This window comes from Cheilinus undulatus, linkage group 14 (assembly GCF_018320785.1).
Source record: "Cheilinus undulatus linkage group 14, ASM1832078v1, whole genome shotgun sequence".
NCBI classification, from domain to species: Eukaryota; Metazoa; Chordata; class Actinopteri; order Labriformes; family Labridae; genus Cheilinus; species Cheilinus undulatus.
The window spans coordinates 29,409,454-29,433,625 of record NC_054878.1 but is presented as its reverse complement, the minus strand read 5'-3'; the positions used below and the strand labels follow the sequence as shown (position 1 = coordinate 29,433,625).

The 24,172-nt window shown below is 39.5% G+C and overlaps 1 protein-coding gene across 1 annotated transcript in view; it reads left to right on the top strand.

Annotated features, from left to right (window-relative positions):
• Positions 1-24,172, top strand: part of syne1a (spectrin repeat containing, nuclear envelope 1a) — a 185,856-nt gene that overhangs the window by 29,907 nt on the left and 131,777 nt on the right. Inside the window, exons 26-48 of the mRNA XM_041806166.1 lie at positions 392-490; positions 1,523-1,663; positions 1,750-1,910; positions 2,341-2,491; positions 3,576-3,803; positions 3,906-4,004; positions 4,321-4,508; positions 8,387-8,510; positions 10,147-10,313; positions 10,441-10,594; positions 10,732-11,387; positions 13,450-13,629; positions 13,814-13,967; positions 14,459-14,617; positions 16,894-17,076; positions 17,169-17,270; positions 18,492-18,695; positions 18,782-18,989; positions 21,294-21,406; positions 21,503-21,708; positions 21,807-21,968; positions 22,066-22,345; positions 22,543-22,715. Coding sequence (XP_041662100.1) covers positions 392-490; positions 1,523-1,663; positions 1,750-1,910; positions 2,341-2,491; positions 3,576-3,803; positions 3,906-4,004; positions 4,321-4,508; positions 8,387-8,510; positions 10,147-10,313; positions 10,441-10,594; positions 10,732-11,387; positions 13,450-13,629; positions 13,814-13,967; positions 14,459-14,617; positions 16,894-17,076; positions 17,169-17,270; positions 18,492-18,695; positions 18,782-18,989; positions 21,294-21,406; positions 21,503-21,708; positions 21,807-21,968; positions 22,066-22,345; positions 22,543-22,715 — 4,292 coding nt within the window. The remainder of the gene's footprint in view (positions 1-391; positions 491-1,522; positions 1,664-1,749; positions 1,911-2,340; positions 2,492-3,575; positions 3,804-3,905; positions 4,005-4,320; positions 4,509-8,386; positions 8,511-10,146; positions 10,314-10,440; positions 10,595-10,731; positions 11,388-13,449; positions 13,630-13,813; positions 13,968-14,458; positions 14,618-16,893; positions 17,077-17,168; positions 17,271-18,491; positions 18,696-18,781; positions 18,990-21,293; positions 21,407-21,502; positions 21,709-21,806; positions 21,969-22,065; positions 22,346-22,542; positions 22,716-24,172) is intronic.

Below are 24,172 nucleotides of genomic sequence, written 5' to 3'. Positions count from 1 at the left end.
AGGATATTAACAATATTTATTATGACTATGATCACTGCTGCTGTTTGTTTATGTCTTAGCCATATCTCCATTAGAAGGATTGTTTTTCTATTTCTAGTTTACCCTGGGTTAAATTAAAGGTTCTGTTGCAAAATTTGAAAAATGATGTTTACTCCAGTACTATATGACATTAGTTTTGATGCATCATCAGGATCAGACAAGAAATAGGCTTCAATCTTTCAGTTGATCTGAATTTCAAATGCCAACTTTACATAGTAATCTATTACAAAAAACTCACTTGGTTGAAATCTGACATGCCATTTTCTTCTCTGCTTGTTTCTTATAGCAACACTTAAAGCGTCTGCATGCTAACAGGAGAGAGGCGGAGCTCCTGGTGTCTCACTGCCGTCAGTTGCAGAAAGGGGAGACACTCAGCGAGTCCCTCAGGGAGCTGGAGGGAGCTTTCAGAGAAGTCGACCGTAAATCAGAGGCGAAAGAGCACAACCTGCAGGTAGAACGATCCTCGATTTTTCTCACGTGTGCAGCGTGCTAATGTTTGCATGTGTAGGCTTTTACACACACCCTCACAGTGTTCATTGATTGTTGGAGCTAAACAAGGTATTGATTGTTGTCTGGTATGTTAATTTTGTTTGTTTCTCTTATCTGTGGATTAGTTTATAACCCTCTGTCACTGTTTTTTTTATTGATCAGAAGCTCAACATGTTTATCCATGAAAGTGTCTTAAAGTGCCTCAAGTTCAGTAACCAATTTAAAGAACAGAAAAACATTTTAAAATGCAGAAAGTAACATTACAAAATATATGACAATGTCAATGTGCTATTGTCTGTCTCTGCTAATCAGATTAAACATTTTATTTAGGATTTACAGTGCATTCAGAAAGGATCCCCCTCACTTTTTTATTTATGTTGCAGCCTGATGCCACTTTTTATTCTCATTAATCTCGTGACCCTATCATGACAAAGTGTAAACAGAACTTGAGAACAGTTTTCATACTTATTAATAATTTAAAAACTTAAATATCACATTAATATATCCAGTATGCAGACACTTTGCAAAAACACTTGGGCCCAGATGCCTCCCAATTCTCAAATGAAAATACTTGATGTCAGGTGCATGTTATTGTCAGTGCTATACAGTGCGATGTAATGCCATATGATACAATTTAGTTTCAGATTGGATATAATACAGTACAGTATGGTACAATGTGCTATGATATGATACACTTCAATTCCCAATGATACAAAACGGTACCATACACTAATATGTTAACATGTTTATCTGTAGATTGATTTAAATTTCAAATAGTTAAAGTCAGTGGCATATTATATACATATGATACAGTACTGTATAATACTATTGGATACATTTTAGTGGCCCTTTGGGTAAGGTATATGGTACATTGGAATATCATACCATACTGTACCATACCATAGACACGATTCCATATGATTTGGTTTCCTAGTAAAAAATTTTCTGTTTAAAGCTCAATCCCTGTTTCTGCTTTTTCCCTCTTAATTTTAAGGCAACTCTGAGCTCCTGGCAGAGTTTTGAAGCAGACAGAGAAACAGTTTGGAGGTTCATCAGCAATACCAACACAGAACTGCACAAAGAACTTATCTTCAACAACATAGACAGTCTGAAAACTGAACTGGAGCATAACAAGGTACAGCACATATGTGCCTTTGTGTGTTCATTTCTACATCGTATGCTCTGTATCTATGTTATTTACTGGCTTGTTTTTTTCTGTAGGAGCTCCTAACAAGGAGTGAAGAGTTCTCCTTACAAACAGATCTCCTCCTTGAAAAGGCAGCAGAGATTCAGCTGGGTCCGAAGAATCAGACTTTTCTTCTGCAGCAGGCCCAATCCACCAGAGAAGCAGTCACACAACTGCAAGACCACCTAAACAAGAAGTGCGTCCCACCCTCATCCTTTTGTCTACCATGCCTTTGAATTTAAAACTAGTGCTTTGTAATGTACTCAAAGTCAATTATTTTCAATTGTGATATGGATAAAAAACTATCAAAAAGGCTATTTCTTTGCTTGGATGTACGTCATCTGTTTAATTTAAGCTTTAAAAGTAAAATTGCAGCTCTGTCATTGTAATATTATTCAGTTTGAGAATAGCACATAGTACCTTTTTCCTACTTATTAAATAATTTCCTTGAAGTGGAAGTGCACACAGATGCTGAGCTGGGACAAAAGTGTGGGGTCTAGATTAGATTTAAGGGTATTTAGTGTCTGTTTGGGTTATTTTTCCAATGCAACACACACATTTCTTTGGTGCTTCTGAAGTGCATCCTGATGCACATACCTCATGCTTCATACTCTGGTGCCTTTCAGTGTTGTCCAGCTGGAGGTGATGTGTATGCAGTGGGAGCGCTTCAGCAATGAGTCAGAGGCCTTTTCTCTGTGGATTAACAAGAAAGAGGAGGAGTTAGATGCTGTTGGCACGTCCTCAGATCCTCTGGACAAGCACATCAGCAAAGTGGAGGTATGTTGTACCTTGTTTTTATAAATAAGGCTAGTTCTTTATAGCACCAGAGTACTTCATGGTTACAGCACTATTTTGCACTATTATTATCATGAAACTGACTATACTGTGTAGCAACAGTTCCCATCTGTAAGTCCTCCAATGGTTTCCCAACCATTTTTCCTTGGAGCCCCCCCCCCCCCATATGTACCTAAGAAAAGATACATGTAGGGTCCCCCCCAGGACCCAAGAGAGAAGAAAAAATGACACACTGCTGCCAAAAATCAACATAGATTTGAATTCTTTCACTGATAAAACACCCAAAAGGCCTATGCATGCTTTTCTTATCAAAAGACCTTCGTATAAACTACTTAATAACTGCTTTATCATGGTTTAATTCAATATTTTCAAATCTAATTTTGGCAGTCTCAGAGCTCACAAACCCCCCCCCCCCCCCCCCCAGGATCTTTGGTGCACCCCTCAGGGGGTCCCGGACCCCAGTTTGGGAACCAACACTTCAGTGTATTTCACTGTTCACAAATAAATCAGACAAATATTTTAAGCAGCTCTACGCAAGATGATTCAGATTTGCTGTCTGGCTTTAGTCAGTAAATTACAGTAGCAGTTTGCCTCAGGGTACTTAAGATTAAAAGGAAATGACATATTAATCTAACCCTGAGGGGAAATTGGGTCAGAGCTTCAGCAAAGATTTGGATACAGAAAATAAATTGATCATATTGAAGAAAGTATAATCTGGGTTTGCCTAATCTCTGCCTTGTCTGTCTTGTTTTTGCCCGGAGCAAAAATTGCCCAAAAGAAAATCCTGCAGGACCCATTTGATTAGTTGTGATTTTACAGACATGCCATTACAGACAGCAGATGCTGTTCTCCCCCTTTCCAACCTTTAATACTTGAATTTTCCTCAACACCTTTTTCCAAGGCAGATAAAGGAATACTTTGAAGATAAAGTGTCCTGCCAAATGTCCTGCCCTTATCAGAGCTTATTTTTTAATATTTTATACTCCACATTTTTTAGACATTTTTCCAACTTGTGCCTTGCATTACTTTCCTCGCCATGGACTCTGCTGCTCTTGCATCCCTTCAGGCTGTCGAGGAAGGTTTAGAAGAGAGAAGGGCAGCCCTGGCTCACATGGAGGCAGACTGTGAGGCCTTGTTGGGCTTCGTGACCCCTGGAGAAGCTGGCAGTATTCAGGCACGGCTCATGCAGATGAGGCACAGCTGGGAAGAGATGAAGGAGAGAGTCGAACAGCTGGGTGGGCGGCTCAACCAGAGTGCCGCACACAGGCAGAGATACAATGATAACCTTGAGCAGGTATACAGCAGCATCGATCCGACAGATGATGCATTAATTAAGTAGAAAAGAATCACATGTAAGCAAATTATTGTTGAATAAGTCAGGTTTTGTCATTATTAGGTCAAGAAAACAATAAGTGATCTGAAAAAGAAGCTGGAAAGTCCAGTGACACATTGCACATCATCATGTGAGACTTACAAAATCCTCCAGGATCATCTGGTAAGAAAAAACACTTAAAGAATGACATTTTTGTTATATAAATCTGCTAAATTGTTCCTTTAAAATACATTTTGACTTTACTATATCCTCATGTATGTAGCTTTTTTATTATTGTTAAGTATTTTACAATTTAGTTGTAAGCCTTAATCTTACTAAAGTAAATTTGAATCAACATGTGTCTTCAAATTATACTGGGAATTTGGCATTTTCAGAGTGATTATGTTGGTATTATTCCTGCCTAAGAGTTTACTCTGTAACATTGATGCTTTAATGATGTCTTCAGAGTGGATGACAAGTGTGTTTCTGTGTCCTCCAGGAGGTCTGCCAGTCTGTCGAGCAGCTGAACCCCAGACTGATGGCTTTGTGCTCAGCCATGAAGAGGCTTGGAGAGGGCAGCCAGCTGGAAGAAGAGGTGGCTAACCTCCAGAAACAACAGGCTGAGTTTATGGCAAAAGCCATGGAAAAGCAATCCACGTTAGAGAGCCTTCTAGCACTTTGGCAAAGGTAGAGTAAACGGTGTTGTTTGGTTTTATTTGAGCTTTTTAGGGTGTATTGAAGCACCTGTAAAAGAAATAAGGCAAGCAAAAAATCATACTTATCTGATATAGTTGTCTGAAAAGAATATCAGTTCAATCAGGATACGCTCAATACCAGTTTAACAATATTTTACAAATTTTGATGGAAGAGAAATGTCTTTGGTGTTTAGGCTCCATTGTGATGACTTCATGTACTTGAAGGGGTAGTACAGTAAGCAACAGGAAAAGGATACCCCCCATGGAGTCTAGACACTGGTGTTGGTGTTGATGAGGGATGCAGGATCAGATGAGAGGTAGACTTCTGAGAAGCTGGACCAGGAACCAATGAGGTGGCTTGGAGGAGAACACTGAAGTCTGGACCAGATGCTGATGGAGGTGGCTGGGGTGGAGGAGGGTTGCAGCGTCCACACTGAAACGGCAGGCTGACTGTTAAGAGAGGATGACAGATTTAAAATATGACAGGTGCACGATGATTGGTCAGACAGGGTTGTTGCAGAATCTGATTAGCTTAGTACTTAAGGAGTGAATGTCCATAATTAGCTGATCGGCAGAGTGAGAAGAGAGAAAGAATGTAAGAAGAGAGAAATGATCGAGCGGTGACAAATAATTTTGTGTTTACCTTGTGTACCTTCTACTCTGGCCTTTCACGGGAATCTGCTGAATGTGTGACTGAGTTAAATATTCAGACATGAGTTATCCTTTTTTTATACCTTATGACAGCAGCAAGACAGAGTGAGGAATCTACTAAAGATCTATTGCAACTGCTAAAAGCTCCACAAAAAGTCACCAGTTTTTCTGTCTAGTGATCCAATTTACAAAGCATGTTGCATAAATAGTATTCTAGCCCCAAAACAGCAATATGGTTGTCCCACATTTGCAGTTTGCTCTCGTTTTGTATCTGAATAGTGATTTAAATCGTCACAATCTCTGCTCATTACTCTCATCCTGATGGAGCTCATTTCTATCTACATTTTGACCTAGTTGATGAGCTGGATGGTAGAGGAGCACTTTCTTGAGTTAATTGCACACATGACTCTAAACAGATGTGAAAAGTTCAAAAGTTTGAAACAAACCTTCCTTCCAGTCCCATACTTGTCCTGCATAACCAGCTCTTCCAACTATGTGTGAATGAGCGAGCATTAGCCTCTGGCAACCAGGAATTTATTTTATGTCTGATTCCAATATGGTTGCTATTTGGTTATATATGGTTATGTCAAAGTAATATTCACAGACTATTTATTTTTTAAGTCCTGCAGAGGCAGAATTGTTGTCCTCAAACTGTGCATAGAATCTGTAGTGAAATTGAAAGTATGCCCAAAACCCAGAAATGGCAAGTGCCCAAAATATTTATGATTTATAAAATGTTGCACATGCACATCCACACCCAGTGTTCTCTTTTTATATCCTGATCCACCTGGAGATGTGCACACGTAGATCTGCCTCCTGTCCCGCCCTTTAAACGCCTACGTTTAACCTTAAGGAGTTAATGCAAAGCACCATATAAATGAAAATGCTTATCAATGAGCCGTCAGATCAAAGGCTTTTGGCAGTGAACCATGAGTGCAACCAGAAGGAGGTTACAGAAGAATTTGACAGCAAGACCAAGATGCTTATGAATTAAAGGGTAGTTGTACAACAGTGACTGTTAATTTGCCACAGTGGGAACTGTCACAAACTAAAGCAAAAAAAAAAAAAAACAGGTTATCACCACATTGCTGCTTCATTCATGCACTTCTCTTACAGTGCCAAAAAAAATCTACCTTTTACACATAATGATTCCTACACATAATATCAGATCTCTCCCACCTTTGGATATTACTAAAGAGAATTTTGATAGATGAATTTTGAATATTAGTAAAGAAAAGTTTGATAAATGAACAAATGCTTTTGTTTTTTTATTTACCTTTTTAAAATTCTGGTGAGTTTATCCTGAACTATGACTAATTATTAGAATATGCGATGATTGTGTGAGAGCTGTCTCGGCTTAGTTTACACTCTTTTCAATTATATGGTTAAATGCATGCAGGTATTAAAGATGTGCTCAATGATTGGTGGGCAAAGATGACTCGGTGTGGAAAAGACACCGTCATGTCTCCCTTTACGTCATGCATTTTACAGACTAAAATTCCCACTCCGTGAAAAGAAGTAAAATTTTATTAGGTTTGACCACCTACGTTCAGGACGAATGAAGGTTAGACTTTGATGATGAAATATATGGCAGTTTTTTTTAAAGGTGAATATTAACAGTTTCATATTAGAAAGTAAAAATATAGCTCACTAGGCTATTGTTAAAAATGAATCTTTCCATGTATGACGGCATGGACTGAGTGAAATTAATGTTCTTACGCATACGTCAGAGTTTGCATACAGGTACACACATTTTAACGTCAGGTCTTTTTTTTTTTTTTTTTAATAGATCACATACTATGCGTGGAAAGTGGCGCACGCATGTCAGTAGACAGAAAAAAATTGCATGATATGCTTTATAAATATTGTGGAGCAATTACCACCAACTCTCAGCCGGTGGTCAAAATTTCACACTAACTGCTGTCAGTGCTGTCTTTTGCAAATTAGACAGTATCGCAGTGATGTCCTTTGCATAGAAAAGGCAATTTGACTTTTGATGACCTCAAAATGCTCATTTAAAGAAGAGCAAATAGCTCTGATGGACAGAGACACTATTTGCTCTGCAGATGGTGATGCATTTAATCCTTTGTGTTTTCTTTGTTTATGAAATGATAGTACTGTATCCATTTGCTAATAAAGCTGAACAATACTTTTTATGAATCAAGTCCAGGATGTTTTAACAGATTAACAAAGCAAATTCTTTTTCTCTGTTTCAGTCAAAATGTTTTTGTTTGTCACTGGTAACTTATCCTGAATTTTATCCTGGCTGTATTTCCAGTAGCTGTGCAGTCTTGCTGACAATACAGCTCTGTACTGCTTTGTGTGTCACTTGCACACACACACCCACACACCCCCACACACACACACACACACACACACACACACACACCAGAAATATGAAAATAGAAATATGGAAACACTATTGAGCACAAACTGCTCGGGGAGTTCCTTTACTGAACAGTACTTCTTTCTATTTTCTTTCGACATGCATCTTAATCTGATCGTATAATCATCACTATTTCCCCTGCTATTGTGCATGTGCTCTTTCTGCTGAATCTTCCTCTCAATGCCAATTTCCTCTTTTATTCCCTGAATCATTCCCTCATCTAAGTGTGATGCAGAGCAGAGAGATCTTGTCTCTGACTAAATCAGTCTGTCCCCTCAGTCAGCCGTTGCCTTTCAATTCCAATAACATGCTTTTGTTATCACTTTCTTTGATCGCACAATAGACTTTCCACTGGAGCAATTGTTTCTTTTCCTTTGTAGTATTCGGGAGAAAAAAGCAGCAAGATAGTCACACAGCAGGTTTTTAAAGTGCTGAGGCTTTTGCAAATGCTTGTTTTTTTATTCAGCTAATGCCATAATTACATTTCCTTCTGGTAAGTTTAAGCTAGGTTTATGTGGGTGTGTGCCTGTAAGAATGTGTGTTCCTCTGCAGTCAGCCTCATCTTCTCCCCTGCAGGTGTGTGTATGAGGGATTATTTAAAGCACAGGATGGTCTGGCGAGATATGATTGCCCCATTTTGACCCTGTCACTGATACTGGAGTCTAGGTCTAAAAAAAAAAATAATTCATACAGCATCGCACTGTGTATCATCATTTCTATACACTCACAGCCTGCTGTTAAGAATTTATTTTTGGTCACTATTTGTTGTATTTATGTTGGAATATTGCTGGAACTACAGATGTTTATTACTTTTTTCATCTTTGTATTGATAGATTTGAAAAGGAGATTTCATCCATGAAAGGCTGGTTGGAAAGATGTGAGTCTATTTGTTGTCCAGACTCTGACCTGTTCTCTGCAGACAAAGTTAAGCTCAAGAATGAACTGCTTAATGTACAGGTAAGTCAATGTACAGGTGCTTGCTCATGTCTTTAAGAAAGCAGGACGTATACATGCATCCATACTGCCTATTTCCCCAGTTCTCAAAGACACAAAATTTCTGGTTGATTTACCACATATACACTTAAATACATTGTTATCTGAAGAAAACTAGGCTGTATTTTTCATGATTGATTTTCTGTTTCTTAAGATCTCAATGGAATAGAAAAGCTGGTTTTTCTTGTTATGATGGGATAGTTTTTATAAATCAAACAATACGCTGGTAACTGTGATGAGCCAGACTCCATCCAATGGTTTTATTGAAAAAGCCCAAAGAAAATAGAACACACGTTTTTTTTTTACCAAAAGACCTTTGTATTATTAGGATTTTAGTTAATGTTTGCACAACTAATTTTGACAACCTCAGAGTGTATCTCATTCTCTTCTTCTGTACAAAATATTTTGAGTTCATAAGTGTACAAAAGTGCACCCAGAAGTACACTCAAATGCAGTGTACCACCGGCGGCACTCAAAACCATCCAAGGCTTGGGTATGGAAAGACGGACACTTTGCGCCTCCAATGAACGCCACATAGCTAATATTGTACCGTTAGCAAGCTAGCGTGCTAGCTACCTAACGTCTTATCAGCAATGGCAGCAGATTTTAATCAAGAAAAGGGCATTAAAGGAAAAGTAAGTTAGTATTCTTTAAGTGTATCGTGTTAACATAAAATACAAGTTACATAAATCTAACAGTGAGTGTAAATAAACATCAAATTGCGATTTTCATCGCCTAACACTTATTCATGACTAAACAGAGGCGGTTAAATTATCGTCATTTCCTGTAAACGGCAGTACGCGATTTGAGACAGTGCTGACCTGCTGTTGTTAAGTGATCTGTACTGCATTTAAATGTAGTGTGATAAGTTTTTCTAACAAAAGTATGTGATTTGAGACTCCAGGTTGGGCATCAGTGTTATAGAGCATATCTTCTTCTCTATCAAAACTCTATAGTGTTTAGTAACTGAGATGAGTTTCTGCAGGTTTTAAAGTGAAATATTGTTTCATTCTTGTCAGATATAGGAAAGCAACTGTATTACAAGGTATTTTCTTTTATCTTTTGATTTTCTTTACTAGTCACTTGTTGCCACTGTCCCAACTTATTTGAAAATGTTGCCAGACTAAAATAAAAAGAATGGGCATGTCTTATTCCAAAACTCAAATTCCTCAGTCTCAGTATTCGATAGATTTTTGTTCGATTTCCAGGTTAATACAGTTTCAGTATTTTGCAAATCATCATATTCCATTTTTATTTACACTTCACACATCGCCCCAACCTTGAAGAAAATCAAGTAATATTTTGACTCATCTTTGTGCTTTTACAACTCTGGAGATACAAGATGAAATGTCCAGCTCTGGAGAGGAAAACCTAAAATTGCTGGTTATCACAGGAAAACAGTAAATAAAATGCATAAACGCATGTTTGCTTAGGGCTTCCATATTTCTCAGTAACAGACTAATTGGCCTTTAAACCCTTTTTGTTTGATTTGGAGTGTTGATCTGACCTTTTCAGTTTATTCTGGCTTTCTGTCCTTTTGTTCAGTATGTCCTCTGGTAATTATGGGTTGCATATCTACAAACATTTATTGATCATACAGGAAATGCAGACAGAGGTGCCATCCTATGAAGTTCTCCTCCATGGTCTTGTGAATCTGGGGCTCTGCCTGTACCCAACAGCGCCTGAGGATCGTGTACAAGAGCTCAGTGATGATCTAAAGCAAATACAAGAGAGATGCACTGCTTTGAAGAACAACATATCACACAGGTAATTGACTTTTTTCCTTTTTTGCAGATGATTTTTCCACCCCTGTAGTGTCAGATTCAAGCACTTGATCTGCATTTTTTTGTTTTCGTTTTGAATATATACCCTAATACACCAACTTCTTTTTTAGACTGGAGCTGTTGAAGCCTCAGGTATCACAGTTAGAGCAGTTCGATCAGGCTCTGCTAACTCTGACCCAAAGGAGTGAAAGCTTCCTGTCAGGCCTGAGAAGCTCTTCCCAGGTTGATATTGCTGATCTTGAGGCTGCGGTTACAAAGCTGAAGGTGAGAAATCAATAGTTAATTGTCAACAAAGACATCTTTTGAACGCTCTGTTTATTAGAGCAGTTACAGTAAGCAAGTTTATATTGATTGCTCCTGGAGCTCATACAAATTTACCTAATTAACTCATCTTGTTGCAGGAGCATGAGATGCAACTGCAGAATTGTGCATCAATGAGAGTCTCACTGCAGGAACGAGAGTCGTCCCTGCTTCGCTGCTCCACCCCAGAGGCCCAGCAGCAGCTGCAGGGCCGGAGAGAAGACTGCCTGCAGCCCCTCATTGAATCCCAGCGTCTCCTTTTTCTCCGCCATGAGTGTCTGACTGAATTAAAGACTTTCCTTGAGAAGCACAGAGCGGTGGCGAAGGCTGTGCGTAGACTTCATGAGGCAGTGGAAGGAAGGGGCAGCTGGGACCGCTCCAAGGCTGAAGAGCTGCATCATGGGATAGGGGAAGTGGCTAAAGACTTGGCGCGCCTTGAAGCGGAGGCGGTGGGATTGGATGGTCAGTTAAGCAAAGCCCAGTTTTACCTGTGTGGGGCAGAGAGGCAGAGCTACAAAAGTGAAGATAATCCGCGTGGAAGAACATCATGCAGGGGGCAGGCAGTGGCTCTGACCATGGCTCTGGAGGAGGTTCAGAGAGGTGTGGGGTGGAGGCAGAGTGAAGCAGATGCCCTAGGCGCTCTATGGAGCTCCTTCAGGGAGAGGAGGGAGGAGGTGATGAAGAATTTGAAAAAACTGGAGGATGAAGTGAGGCAAGAGGGGGTGCGAGAGAGCACAGTACAGGCCTTTCAAAACAGGTACGCACATTACCACTCCAAGTTCATAGCAATGTTGCTAACCTTTTTATGTAGAAATGTCACTTACAAAAAGGGATTATTTTAACCATGGATAGGTCTTTTAGACAACTACAGCTATTTTTTTGGCTTATGCATAGCTTTGTCTGTTGTTAGACGAGTGAATTTATGAGTGCACAAATTTACACTTGTGATTTCAAAAGACTCTCATAAATAGTGCTGCATCTCCGTCAGTTCAATAAAAAGTGAAATTAGTTTCTAATGTAGTCACCTTTAAGAAAACATACATGAAAGGAATCCAACTGAAGCCAACAATATTGAATAGTGTCTTCTAAATCAGGGTACACACCAAAAGAAAATCAAAACATTTGTGGGCATGTTTCCCCCTTTTCTGACAAATTTGAGCATGCTAATTACAGGTTGTCCACAGGTTCTTAAACCGTATTAAAAAATGATAAGTCAATTCAGTAAAAATTTGGGCTTTTAAAAAGATGTAGGATGTAAAAAAAGGTTGTAGGGTAGTTTTACTGCTTTTTTATTCAGATTTAGTCACACATGACATTTTTTGGGACTTTGCCAGATCTGACCTGAATTCTCATTCTCCCCAGTCTTATGGAAATAAGTAATAAGTGAATAAAACTCAATTTGTGTTAGCTATGGCCAGTCAGCTGCATTAGTAAAGTGATCATTGACACATCAATGCTTTATATTTAGAATTAAAGATTTTGAGGATCCTGAAATGGCCAGTCTTACCATGCATTTTGTTTCTTAAAACTTAAAATTGTTGTCCGTCCATCTTTTTAGTTTAAACTGCAGAGCAAAACTTGTAAATAGATACTTTAGATTGTAATACAACTACTTCAAGGCCACTTTAGTAGAAAAATAAGAGCTTTCATTCAGCTAGCTACTTGCTACTTGTTTATTTTCTCAGAAAAATCATGTTTGGCCTTGAGAGGTTTCCAGTTTCTAGAGTCAGGACTCTGGTTGTTTGTGAAAGGAGTTTGTCAGTGTTTGAGTTGTTCTTGTCATATTGTTGCTTTCCACAATTTATAGGAAAAAACTGTTGAATCATTATTTGTTGAGCTGAACTTGGTATTTCTGGAACAGCTTCATCTACTTCCAAGATATATGGAGGATGAATAGTCTTGAAGGAAGCTAAATGCTCCAGCAACTCCTGGAGTTTAGAGAACAACTTTATTAAACATTTCCATCTGGATGACCCTGATAAAAGCTACAAGCCAAAATGCATCAGATTTACAAGGTTTTTCTCTAAACCAGTGGTTCTCAACTCTTGGGTCAGGACCCAAAAGTGGGTTGTGGAGAAGTTTTCAGTGGGTCACAAACATGTCTGGAAAAAAATGGTGGCAAAAAGTTTATGTAGCACTGAATTCCATAGTGGACATTTTACTCTTTTACTTTGATTCATAATGGGTATATTTAAATGTTTCCTTGATATTTTAACTCATTTATCTTATTTTCTTGTGATAAAGCTGGTTTTCTCATGATGATGGGGATATTCCTCAAAATCTCTGGAAAATTTGTGAAAATGTTGGTGTAAAACTGTTTAGTTTCGTTCTCTTTCTCTCTCTTCTGGTGAGATATATTTTGTTTCATTCAAGATCCAAACTGTAACATTTTTTATTAAACCAAATGAGTTATTGAGATTTTTGGAAATATGGGTTGCAATTTGTCATTTAGGACACTGGTGGGTCCTGAGGCATGACCAGTTTAGAACTACTGCTCTAAACTACAAGAGTTTCTGGTACTTCCTGTTTCCTTTAAATCATTGTTTTGTCACTATTTCACTATGGCCCTACATTTAAGATTAATTATTCTTAATGGGTTTTTTTAGGTCTTAAGTTTAACCCTGTATTTTTTTTACTTTTTTCCGTAACCCCATCTAGTTATCATTTGATTAAGCAGACAGCTTCTGTATGCTGAATTGAAGAAGACAAACTGCAGATGGACAAATCCAGTTGAATGTGTTCACCTGAAAAATGAGATATATTATATTGGAATCAGGCTGGTAATCCCTATTGTTTTCTTCTGCATCTATTTCTCCCAGGCTGCGTTTCTTCATCCAGCTGGAGGATGAGCTCCGGTCCCTGCAGCACTCCCAGCGATGGTTAGAGGAGAAGGGAAGCCAGCTGGCCCAGAGAGACAGCGAGCTGGCCGGGGAAGCTCTCAGGGAGGTGACACTTGTGAAGGCAGCCTGGGAGAACATCAGGACTCTGATCACCAAAGGGTAAAAGGGATTTAAACTTATTGATGTTGTTTAAATTCCTAGTCTGTTAGTTTTTGTTCAGCTGTGCTTGGATTTTGTTTTTTTGTGCGTCATTTTTGTTCAGAAAAGCACCAACATTTCTTTTATTGAAAATCCACCTCCAACTTACATATGCTGACATTATTGATATTATTACCCTCTGCAGTCAGGAACAGTGTGGAGTTTTGGTTGATCTTCTCCGCCAGTTTCACCACCTGAAGTTGATGCTCACTAATGTTGTTGAGACAGCTCAGGCTGTTGCTCACAATCTCCCCGACCACAATCATGATGCTCAGGAAGCCAAAAGAACTTTCACACGAGTGAGTATCTGATTTTTTTTCTGGAAAACTTTAATTTACAGCTCACTTTCTTTTTAAGACATACTCTGAATGTTCAAGGTTAAAATGTGTTAGATTTCCAGCTCAGTGGGTGGACAATTCCAAAGGTTTGAAAAGCCTGATTTTCCAAACAATATTCAGTGCATTGGAGCGAACAGTTGTGTTTTACTGAAGCCTATGTGTTAACTCTACTTGAGTCTTGATGTGTTGTAATCATGTAATCATGCAAATAGTGACAATATTTCTCTAATACATGGCAATACTGCTGTCTTAGAGGTTTTCCCCCCAGTATTTTAGCGGAAAAACCCCTCTTTAGCATACATGGGTACAGCATATTAGTTTTAAAACTAAACTCTCAGATACAGAAATGGATTTTAATAACATAGTCTCTCTTCACTTCAAGCATGTGCATTACATCTCCCTCTAGTGGTATTCTGTTGCCATAACTTTTGCACCCTTTTCTGTCCCTCAAGCATGAAACAGTGCAGTCTGATCTGAAAGAAAAGCAGGAGGATATGGATCAGCTCATCAGCACAGTGGAAGACCTGCAGAGAGAACTGGAGAAGATTCCCAACTCTGATACGAGCGCCATCCAGAGAGACATGGAGACATTAAGAGACCAGTGGCTTGAGGTGAGTGATTGCAGTAACGCCTGCTATGCATATACCTTGACAGCATGAAGAAGTTGCTTTTTAAAATCTTTATTTTCCAATTTTAAAAAGCAGTAATAAAAACATTCAATATTAAAAAATTGTCCCTATTTTAAAAGTAATAAAACTACTAGCCATCAAACAAGTAAAACCTTAAAAAGGAGGTAACAACAAAAGAGTTCACATCATCGTGTCACTCAGACAGGGGTTGGAGTAACTTGTCAAAAATATCCCATTACACATATGAAAATGTCTCCTCACAAGTCCAGAGGAATATGTCATTTCAAGATCTTCATTTTTCGTAATAAATGAATTTAAAAAAGAAACTGCTAATTTGACTTTTTCGTGCTTTGTGTTCTCACACTAGGCTGTCCATACCCTGCCCAAACATGTTTGACCCCAAAAGTCCAGTTTTCTTTGTCAGTATTATTGTCTTGACCCTGGCCCAGAAATAGGTGAGCTAATGCTGGGCACAAGCTGGTGTACAATGTAGCCATGACATATAGTGATTACAACTGCTTTAAAATGTGACATGTCAATTTGGGCATGGGTTTGCAAGAATGAGAGTGTGCTTATGAATTAATTTGTAATTACGATAATTACCATATCATTTTTTTGTGCTTTGTATTCTCTTGTATTGCTGCAAGGCACCCCTGGAAAAGAGACCTTGGTCTAGGGCCCTTCCTGCTAAAGTCAAGGATAAATAAATAAATAAAAATAATCAAACCAGACCTTCCTCTCAATAAACATTATAAACAACTGTGGAGTGTTAGAGCCATATCTGACCAAAACAACTCAAAATAAGCCACAAAGTGAGTAAAACTGCAGCCAGGTTGTTTGTGTATTTCTTCATTGTGCTGTATCTGAGATCTGAGCCATTCACAGGAGACAAGTGTGCTTAAGCACTGTACAGAGTACACCATAAGTGTCTGAAAATGAGACCTTAACTCAGTTTCAAGACCCTCGAAAAGTATGTTTTTTGCTCCTATGGCTGATTGCAATACTTACTACAAGCACTGCAGGCCTTGTTCTTAATTTTTACATGCTTAAATAGGATGTTTATCTGGACTTGTCAGAAGAATGTGGCTATTAATAAGAGCCATGAGATATTTTTTAACAAGAAAATAGACAAAGATACTGCTTAGATTTGAAATGTTGATAATGACACGAAGTAAATTCCTCAAGAGGGGAGTGTCTTTTGTTACCTCCTACCATCTTTTTAAATTCCACTTCTCTGTTTACTTGTTATTTTCATCTTAAAATCAGGAATGAGAATATCATTTAGTCATGAGTTATTGAGTTTGGATCTTCAATATACTGAAGAAAGGGATGCCAAATGTTGTTGGAAGCCCCTCAGTTGTTTGATAGCCATGGCTGAATTCTTTCCAAATGAGAGTTTTACGATCTCTTCCAGCCATAATATAACAGCCCCTCTTTTTTTCCCAAAACACAAAGGTAGGTTTGTTTGCTATGGCAAACACATATGCCAGCAGTTGTTTTGGACCTTTTTAAATCTGGGAAGATGGATAGAGGCTCCAAATAGGACCAGCAGGAGGTTCAGGTCTGGTAATCCATGAAAAATGTTTTGAAAACTGGAATATGTTGGTCCCAAAAAGAGTTTGTGAAAGTGAACACGTGTAGGAAATTGGCTTCCCCTCTACGTTTGTCACTTGTTGGGTATACATTTGGATGATGTGTGCATTTTTTTTTTTTTTCTTTTTTTTTTTTTTTTCAGAAAAATACAAACAAACTCAAACTGGTCAGATTAATTTATATTGAACTGTTGGCATAAATGAATAACCCTTATTTTATTTGAATGAAATCAGATGCATATACCTACAAAGAATAATGAAACTTTGGGGTTGTTTTCTTTTAGGAATCAATTATGCTGTCCACTGTTCAGCTCTGCCAGCCACTTACACCGTTCCTCTTTTTTTAATGATATTTATTTTTCCTTTTTTCTATTTTCTCCTCTTGTGGGATTTAGCTGGCTGCTCAGCTGTCACAAATGAGACAGAAATATAAACAAGTCTAGACACGTTATCTGCCTCCCTGCCTCCCTCTTTCTCTCTCTCACTTCTCATCCCCACATCTGTCAAACCAATTAAATCTTGCTTTCCTTCCATCTCCTGGTAAAGTATACCATCCCTTGTTACAGAGAAGGGAAAGTAAACACAAGGAGGGGGAGAGATCCTATGTCTCCTGTTGATTGAGATGTTTTCTGTACATATATAGATTTCTGCTTTCTCTTCCTATAGGTGTCAGAGAGGATACAGACCAACACAGAGAGACTAGGCTACTGTGTGAGCCTGTGGGATGACCTCAAGGCCATGGAGCAGGACATTAACCAGTGGAGTGTTAATTCTCTTGCTGATGTCACTGACAGTGTCACCGATCTCAGCGATAAAGAGAAAACAGAGGCCTATCTCGCTACCTTTCAGGTCAGGTTTCAGTCAGTTTGAATGATGATGTTGTAACATTAAACTCTTAGAAGCAGAGATTTAATGGAAATGTTCTGCACTTTGATCTACAGGCCGAGGTTGAGAAGAGAGAGCAGGCGTTGGATGTCCTGCAGGAGAGAGTGACAGAACTGAAGGAGCGAGCAAAGCTGCAAGAAACCCCATTGCAGATGCAGGTGAGGATGATTGGAAGAGAAATGTTGCTGTTTGGGACCAATAGTCATAGAGTACTCAGAATGCCTGTAGTGGCAATTAGGAGCCACGGGCTAAGGTACAGTTGGTGGCATCAGCAATGTACGCTCATGGAGCTTTTTTATATAGAATCTAGGTATGTTGAATGTGGTGATTTTATTTTGGCTTGGAAGGCAGAAAAGGTGTGATAACCACAGCTGTATGTTGCCTTGGTGAGTAGTGAGAGCTAGCATGGACTGGGTTGGCTTTGGGACACCAGAGCACACTGTCCAGCTTTCCTAAAATGTTAAGAAAGCTATGTTTCCGCTGCTTTAACTTATCACTTCACTTGGCACCCTATGGCAGCGATTTCAGACCTTTAAATAGCTGTAGAGAAATATTCAATCTTTATACTGATAACCTCTTTGTTTGCTTTGTCTCTTAAAGAGACATCAGTATCTTAATCAGGAGATGCTAATAAATCAATCAAAGAAAACATTTATTCTACATAGATGTAATATTGAGGTATTATCAGAGAGTTTTTGGGGCTTGAACTCTTCCAGGAGAGAGGGTGATTGATGGCGTCTGCTGTGAGCAACAGCAAGATCTATGCCTCTGTTGAGTTCAGACACTGGTGTTGGAGGTGTTGGCTGATGATGTAGTCTGAGGCTGAAGAGGTGAAAAAGACTGGGGTTGACTGGATGATGGTTGATGTTGTCTGAGGCTGATGGGATGAAGACAGTGATAGGACTTGGCAGTGACGGGGAAATGGAGGGTTACACGCAATGAACTAGTGGCGAAGAAAGTTGTGTTTAGGAAAGGCAGCAGCAGTATATGAAAGGCTAACAATGAGGAAGTGAATCAGTACTATTGGGTAGATGTTATCAGCTGATGTGACTGTGACATGAAAGTGAGTGAGCACATATGAAGTACTGCATGCAACAAAGAATGAGAACAAACAGATAAACCAATATGCATACTAAAGTCTTCCTGAATAAACTTTCACTAGTGCTTCATTAATTTCAATCTTTGACGTAAATGGCTAAAACTCCTCACAGGTTCAAAAAAACATATTCAAATAACCTGCAAATGCTGCAAAAAAATGACCATTAAAACCCTTCAAAGACTTCCCTAAAAGGAACAAGAAAGGCATGTTATAGCACATTTTTACATTTTGTTTGTATAGAGTGAAGCTGTATATGTTGCTTGATGTCTTGATGATCTAGGTTCTGGAGTCAGACCTGAAAAAGAAAATGGCCCATGCACAGGAGGTGTACAACCAGGCCAAACATACTCTGACCTACTTCAGTTTCCAGAAGCAGCGACTGGAAGATCTCATGTCCCAGATGGCCGAGCGGCTGAAGGCAGTCGAAGGTTCCTTATCAGATCTCAGTGAGGCTACTTCTCCTGAAGACATTGGCACAGTTAAGGTAAGACTCTTTCAACTCAAGAATTAGACACATCACACATTATACAGAGAAGTAATACTTAACCAGGTAACACACTACTTTTACAGGACCTGCAGAGTGTTGTGCAGCAGCAGAGGGCAGACATGGACTCAGCAAGAGATGCCCTAAGTGCTCTGTGCAGGTCTCATCCCTCTCAGGAGCTGTCATGTCTTTCCTCTGAGCTAACTTCCATCGCAAAGCGAACTGAGGCTGTAGCCCAGCGCTGTGCAAAGACCAGGGGCAACCTGCAGGATGGGTTGCAGCTCCACTTCAACGGTAAGAGATGCAAACATCCTCCAACAAGAATTTGACATTGATTAAGGAAGTACTTGTTTTATTTATTTTTATGTCAATGTATGTCAAATTAAATCCTCCCAAGTAGCCCTGTAATAGCCACAGGACTGTTTTAAGATTGCCTGCTTTATGCCTGTCCTCTCATTGCACAGGGGACAGTCTTTTTCAAGCGAAAGCAATTGGGCTAGCTGCAAGCTGGCATTTAAATCTAATTTATTTGTGTTGATGATAAAAATGATAATAAATAAAAATAATCATCTGTTTCCCTCTAAACAAATCTCCTAGGTGAACATGATGAGTAGCCTATTGCACTTTCCTGTTTCTATTCAGCATTTTTTTTTTTGTGCACTTCCTCAGCTAAATAATCATAAAATCTAGCTTAAAGCTCCCGTTAGAAAACTTCAGGTTTGCATTGACCTTGGTACCCCCTATAAAAAAAAGTGGTACCTCTTATCTCTTTTTTGTGGGCGCTGGAAGAGCAGGAACGTGTGCTGTTAAAGATAAAATCTATAACTGCAAATCGTGTGTTTCTTGTCAAAGTGGTCCTGACTGAAATAGATAGCATCAGTGTTAATCTTTATTACCTCCGCCAAGGAGGTTATGTGATCGGTTGGGTTTGTTCGTTTGTTCGTTTGTTAGCAACATAACTCAAAAAGTTGTGGATGGATTTTGGTGAAATGTTCAGAAAATGTCAGAAATGGCATAAGGAAGAACTGATAAGATTTTGGGAGTTAACCAGGTCACTGTCTGGATTCGGGAATTTTTTTAAAGATTCTGTACTTTTGGGAGATAGGGCTAATGGCAGAGGTCTGCGCTATTACCACTTTACACCAGGAGATGGCGAACATGAGTAACTTCAATCCCAGCAGCATTCTGGGTGTGTTTCTCTTCAAAGTTTTGGAGATTATGGAGTTTGAAAGATGCACGCCCGGTCGAGGAGACAAATCGGAGCGTAACAGAGAGACAGACAGCAAATTGTGTACTCACAATGCTGGGAGGAATAGAGGAATATTCACCCTCTGCCATGACTTCCAGTCGTCCTGTGAGACCATGGGTGAGACTGTCAGTGCATCTGTTGGCACCAGCAGGCAATGCTTTCACCATGACAGTCCACCCGTAGCGAGGCCAATGCTTTTCATCACCGTGTTTCCACCCCGCTGGGAAGGGAGTAATTGGCGAATGCCATGGTGGGGGGCACATGGAGATGGATCCAGGAATTTTTTAAAGGATTCTTCACTATTGGGAGATAGGGCTAATGGTGGAGGTCTGCACTCTCCAAGTGCTCTTCTAGTTTACTGATGTGACACCCAGCGACAGTTTATGTTTGGCCAACGCTGTATATCTATAACCTTGGTAACATTTACCATACAAACACCTGCCTGATGTGAAGAAAAAAAGAAAATCTTGCTCAGAAAGAGGATGTGAGTGGGGCTGGTGGGTTAGTTCTTAATAAGTCATAGCTTTGTAAACAAAGAAGTTTCTGCAGTATACTTATTAGTCCTGACACCTTGCTGGCAGCAGATTAGCCACTAAATTTTTGGCTCCAGAAATATTCAGTCTTTTCACATAAAAACATTTATATTAATTTCAGTCTGTTCTATAACCAGTTAAAAATCCTCACACAAGCTTTAATCTGACTGGTTTGTACAAAGTTACCTACCCTGGCAAAAGCTCAGTATGATCTTTAGATTTAGTCCAGAAAGCCTTTTCTCTGTTTAAAGTCCTATTTTTATTGTTCTTTACTTTGATTGCATATGTCAATTTACTTTACATATATATTAACAACTTATACAGCTACTAAATGCTGTCCATCTAAGCAGAAAGAAGCATTTTAATACCACTTAAAACCTCATGATCACCCAGTCAAACATGGCACCGCTACATGATGCAATGTTATTTGTTCGGGTAAGTGTTGCAACAGATTTACTGCTGATTATCCTACATTTTCCCCAGAGCATGCTCAATCCGCCCACTACAGCCCACACACCATTTACACACACTGTCTAGTACACCGGTGCATTCTCAATCCTCAGGCACACACCTGTGCCTCGTAGAGTAATGATGCTCTCGTCACATCTGCTCACTGGGGAGTGATTTTGGGCTTGTTGGCAAGGCAACCCTGTGTTGCGCAGCATGGACACGCCCACACTCCCCATCTGGCTCAACACATCAGCTCCCCTCTCTCTCCTCCATTAGGCTTCTTTACTTTAAAACCCTCCTCACTGTAACATTACCACACAATAGTTTTCTCGTAAGTGAACCTTTTTTCTCTGTTACCTGAAACAGAGCTCGTTCAAGACTTTCACTCCTGGCTTAAAGATCAGAAGTTGGAGCTTAATGATTGTTCTAATCAATCAGGGGATGTTGAAACTCTTGGAGCCAAGTTGCATAGGATAATGGTAAGATTATAAGTCATAATTTTGTAATGCATTTATCATCTGCATTTAGGTCTTGTTTTTTTTTTTTTCAACATCCTGTTTGACCTTAATCCACAGGTGTCAGTCAAGCAAATATCAGAAGGAGAGGAGCGTCTCTCTCAGGTTCGTGAAGAAGCAGAGAGGCTTCTAGTCCACCTACCTAAAGCTGGAGCGGCACAGGTTCAAGAGCATTTCTCCTCCTGTAAGAGAGAGTGGAGGAACTACCTGGACAGCTGCTCTCAGAACCAACAAGAGTTGGAAGAGAGTATTGAACTTCTGAAAAAGTATGTAAGCGTTCTTATAGTGCATTTTTCTGTGAAAGGAATCTAATAAAATGGATATATTAGTCTCTCCTTCTTCTTTCTTTTGTTTTTCATCCAAGTTTTAATAGCTGCGTAGAGAGTATAAAGGACTGGCTGAAGCAGATGGATCTCAGCCTGAAGAGCGAGCCTGTTTTAGGGGCAGAAAGCCAGCAGGGAGCCATGGACGCCACTGAAGAACTGGAGAGGATGGAAAACCTCCATAAGGAACTGCTCGAAAGAAGGTATGTGTTTAGGGTGTAGGAGGCCATATGTAACAGAAATCACAGTACCGGTTGTTAAATTCACAGAACAATAACATATTTTATTGTCTCCCACAAGGGATTCCATTGAGCATCTCTGCCAGGAGGCCCAGTCGCTGTCTGAAGCGGGCCGGGGGTCAGGAGGAGAGGTCAGAGTAACAAGCCAGCTCCAGATGGAACACCAGGCCCTGCTGAAAGCCTCCAGGGAGAGAGTGCGAGGCTGCCAGGAGAGCCAGGCCTTCGGAGAGACCCTCCAAGGAGTCTGGGCCTGGCTGGAGGAGATCCAGGAGAGACTGGGGACAGTGGACAGCACCATGGGGACCAAAGAGCAGCTAGAGCAGAGGCTGGAGACTGTGCAGGTAGGGAAGGAGGCTTGACTTTGACTATGCATACCTTACCAACAAATAAATGAAATGGTCGATGTATGTAGCTTAATAGTACATGCCACAGTTCTTTTAGTGAACACAGGAGGGAGCTGTTTGCTTGAATAAGTTTTCATCTAAAGTGTTCATTCTGTTTGAATCCAGTTCACTGTGACCTTGCTCTGTTTGTACAGGACATCCTGCTTTTGAAAGGAGAGGGTGAGGTCAAGCTGAATATGGCAATGGGTAAGGGTGAGTTGGCCTTGCGGAGCTATGGAGCTGCCGGACAGGAGGTGGTGCGCTCTCAGTTGCAGGAAGTGGAAGATGCTTGGGCGACACTGCTTGTGACTGCCATGAGCTGCCACAGGTAAAGTGCTCACCTAACAGGGGGAAAACCTCCAGCTGTTTTCAAGAATTCTTGCTTCGTGAAAAATGGCTGAAACTTATCAAAGCATTTATGAATTTAAAGATCAAACATGAACAGAAAAAAATGCAAACTGCAGGGTCAGGGAGTGTTGAGAGGTCCACTCATTCATCAAGTGGTCTGGGAGAGGAATTACACCAGTATACGGTAAATTTACACAAACCATGAGTGTCAATTTCATGTTTCATGTATTTCATGTTTCATGTTCACACAGTGAATTAGATTTAAATAAAGCTTATGAATATATATATATATATATATATATATGTTTTTTAGGTTTATTTTTGGCCTTTTTGCCTTTATTAGATAGGACAGTGGATAGAGTGGTAAACAGGGAAGAGAGCAGGGAGAGACATGCCGGAAATAGAGCCATGGGCCGGATTCAAACCCGTGTCGTCTGCGCACCTTAACCACTCGACTACCGGTGCGCCCCGAGTTTATGAATATATTTATCTGTACAAAACAATGTATAGAAAATATACATATACATAAACATACTCATGCATATGCTTAAATACACACATATATACATAATTGTATACATATACACCTATGCTATCCTGTATGATATATGAAAACAGTGTAAAAATCATAATTTTTAAAAAATCATACTACCCTAAACCAGTTGTTTCATATCATTTTAGATTGTTTGACTGCTTTTACAGAAAATGAAATAGTTCATGCTAAATGTAAACCAAACTCAGTTTAAGGCTTATTGTTTCCAACTTTGTTTTTGTTTTGTTTGTCCTTGCAGTTCTAAATTTTATTGCTTTTTAACAGGTTTGCTCATATAGACTCACTAGAGCCAATAACTGCATACAAAATGTTGATAACTCACTCACATCAGAGAGTCATGGCATCAAAATAAACAGCAAGAAAATAAGATTCTTGATTCTTTGTTTATCTTTTGTTGCAGCCTGATGCTAAACTAAAAAAAACATTTTTATTCTCATTAATCTACACCCAACATTAACTCTGTTTCACATCCATCACTAATCAATCAGGCTGATCTATTCCTTTAGGCACAGCTGTGGACTTACAACCAGTGCTGGGCAGTTAATTTAAAAATAATCAAAACCGACATTTAGAGCCAATAATTGACGTAAACCTGCCATGTCAGTTATTTCATTTTTTTCCCTTTGTAATTCTTTCTATTAATGCACCATAGAAGCACACCACGTTACACCGCCACATCTGGCACTACACAGAAGCGCTCTGGAGGAAAACTCTAACTGCAGGGCAGGGGGGCTCGCTTTGAGTGTTTCTCTCTCCCAACACAGCTCTATTTGGGCATCACACACTAAAAAAATTAACCCTAAACATATCTATTTTTGTCCGGTTTGGTGGCCTCAGGATTAGGTCTCTGCTTTTCGCGGATGATGTGGTCCTGTTGGCTTCAT